At 42.1% G+C, this 2,179-nt stretch overlaps 1 protein-coding gene across 2 annotated transcripts in view; it reads left to right on the top strand.

Moving 5' to 3' along the window:
* The window catches only part of LOC106532502 (adenylate cyclase type 9), an 88,941-nt gene that overhangs the window by 81,527 nt on the left and 5,235 nt on the right, over nucleotides 1-2,179 (top strand). Inside the window, exon 9 of one of the 2 annotated variants that reach the window (XM_014028565.1) lies at nucleotides 271-300. The exons of the other annotated variant lie outside the window; for it this stretch is intronic. Within the exon in view, the coding sequence (XP_013884019.1) occupies nucleotides 271-300 (30 nt within the window). The remainder of the gene's footprint in view (nucleotides 1-270; nucleotides 301-2,179) is intronic. 2 annotated transcript variants of the gene reach the window in all.

Raw genomic sequence — 2,179 nt, 5'->3', positions numbered from 1 at the left:
GGTCTGGCAGGCCCAAGGTGTCTTTCCCAAGTCTGGAAGGGGCACTACCTGTGTTTTTGGGGGTCCCTCTGTTGGTGGTTCCTGGTGTTGTTCTCTGGTCATTGAAGGGAGGCAAATGAAAATTTTGCTCATAGGCTAAAGAAAGTACTGGTAAATAAATGGAAGTCAACGCAAAGTCCCCATGAGGATAGAAGAACAAATGTGTGTGTGTGTGTAGATATGTGTGACCTGTCCTTTCTCCTGACTGACATCGCTCTCATCTCTTTTCAGCTCRAGTAATAACAGCGTTCCAGTTCATGGGTGAGTGTTTCCATAGAAACTGAGCGTTTTGATTGATGAGTGACATTTGAAGGTTCAACGGGAGCGACAGCTCCGTTTTATTTTTCTCATAACTGCAGCTCTGTGCAGCTTTTATTCATTCTCTGGCTTTTCTGCCGTTCATTTTTCTGTCCATCTCTCTGCGTGCACCAGTAGTAATGCCTGCTAAATGCCACGAGTGGTGGAAATGACTTCCTGTGTTAGAGCCACAACTAAGCATTAACCAGTGGTGGGCACAAGACCACTAAAGTGCAAATCCTCTAATTGTGGACCTAAATATTATGTTTGCACTTTAGCGGTCATGCTAATTTTTACAATTAATTTGCGCTTTCTAAAATTAAAATGCGGTACTGCTAAYAACTAATYATCTACCAGTCATCATTATTTTGAACAGCAGAAGGTATGGCTGTCAATGAATCACAACATGTGATCTGTCCACCAGCACCCCTCCCAGATAAACACACTTATTGGGAGCTAATTTTTGTTTTAGCGCTGCCCACCACTGGCATTAAGTAACAGCACAAAGAAGGAGGACTTTTAAAAATTATTTACAGGTTCCTCTCATAAAATTCAGGTCACTTACTGTTGTTTACATTCAGTTGTTAAAATGTAGTCACTTTATGTTTTTACCAAAGGTTTATAGTACTTGGTGTCGATGGGTCGCAGGCTTAAGGCAGTCATCGCAAGCAAGGGTTATGCCACTAAATTTGAAATGTTATTATTTGCTGTTGTTATTTTGTTTTATTTATTTATTTATTTATTTATTTTTTATTTATATTTTGCTCTCTGAGAAGGCAGACACTTTTTTCATCTCTCTTCAGCCTTCCCTTATCTACCTTGCTGTGCTGTTTGTTTGTTTTTATTCATCCAAAACTAGAAATTATGGATCTGGTCAGCTGGTGTCTCAACACTACTGATCTTTTTTTTCTACACTGAAGTTGGGTGAAGGAGACCCTTCATTTTGCTGTGGGACGCATGAAGGACTCTTGGGGCGAGGGGAGGATCATGTGCCTGGCTCAATTGTCGATTGAGGAAGTTGAAGATGTTTGGATATTTGGATTAATGATAGCTGGATTTCTATCGATCGGCTGAGGTGTATATCTGGTAGCTGTTCGGGCCCTGTAGAGACTGCCAACGCTCTGTGATGGTTTATGCCGAGCTGTCAACACACAGACTAACACTTTCTCACTCCCGACTCGTCAACATATTGACGTTTTTCCAAAGTTCCCTCTGCGTCTTATTTTGACGCGTCGGGTGACCCCCTCGTGTCAGTCCTTGCCGCCCGCACCTTTTCCGGGTTGCTCCACCAAATCTAAATCTAAAGAGGCCAGCAGACCATGCCAAATCTTTGCTTCGTCACAGYCTCCCATCCTGAGCAGCACACCGGCAGCAGTGGAGAGGAGAAACTCCCTGCTAATCAGGAAGAAACCTCCAGCAGAACCAGGCTCAGGACAGGAGACCATCTGCCTCGACCGGCTGGTTGGAGGACAGGAAAGAGACACAGACAAACATAAGACTGGTCCAGGTGCACATTCATTTGGAAGAGAGACAAAGAAACACGTTATTGATATTATTATTATATGATATATAATTATAGCAAACATGAGAAGAGAGACTAAAGACAACAGCAGAGTGAGGAAATGTGCTCAGTTTGTGCTCCAGCAGTCTAAGTCTACAGCAGCAGAAATGAAGAATAATTCAGGAAACCTAAGTCTAACTATAGGATTTATCAAAAAGGAAAGTCTTCAGTCTAATCTTAAAAGTAGACAGAGTGACATCTACTCCTGCAGGGTTCTGGTTCTGGTTTTAGTAAAAAGTCTTGTTTGTTTCTGTATTTGTGACTTAAGTAAACTTTTCATAT

The sequence above is a fragment of the Austrofundulus limnaeus genome, unplaced genomic scaffold (assembly GCF_001266775.1).
Source record: "Austrofundulus limnaeus strain Quisiro unplaced genomic scaffold, Austrofundulus_limnaeus-1.0 Scaffold780, whole genome shotgun sequence".
Classification (NCBI taxonomy): domain Eukaryota; kingdom Metazoa; phylum Chordata; class Actinopteri; order Cyprinodontiformes; family Rivulidae; genus Austrofundulus; species Austrofundulus limnaeus.
This window is presented reverse-complemented; position numbering and strand designations above follow the sequence as displayed.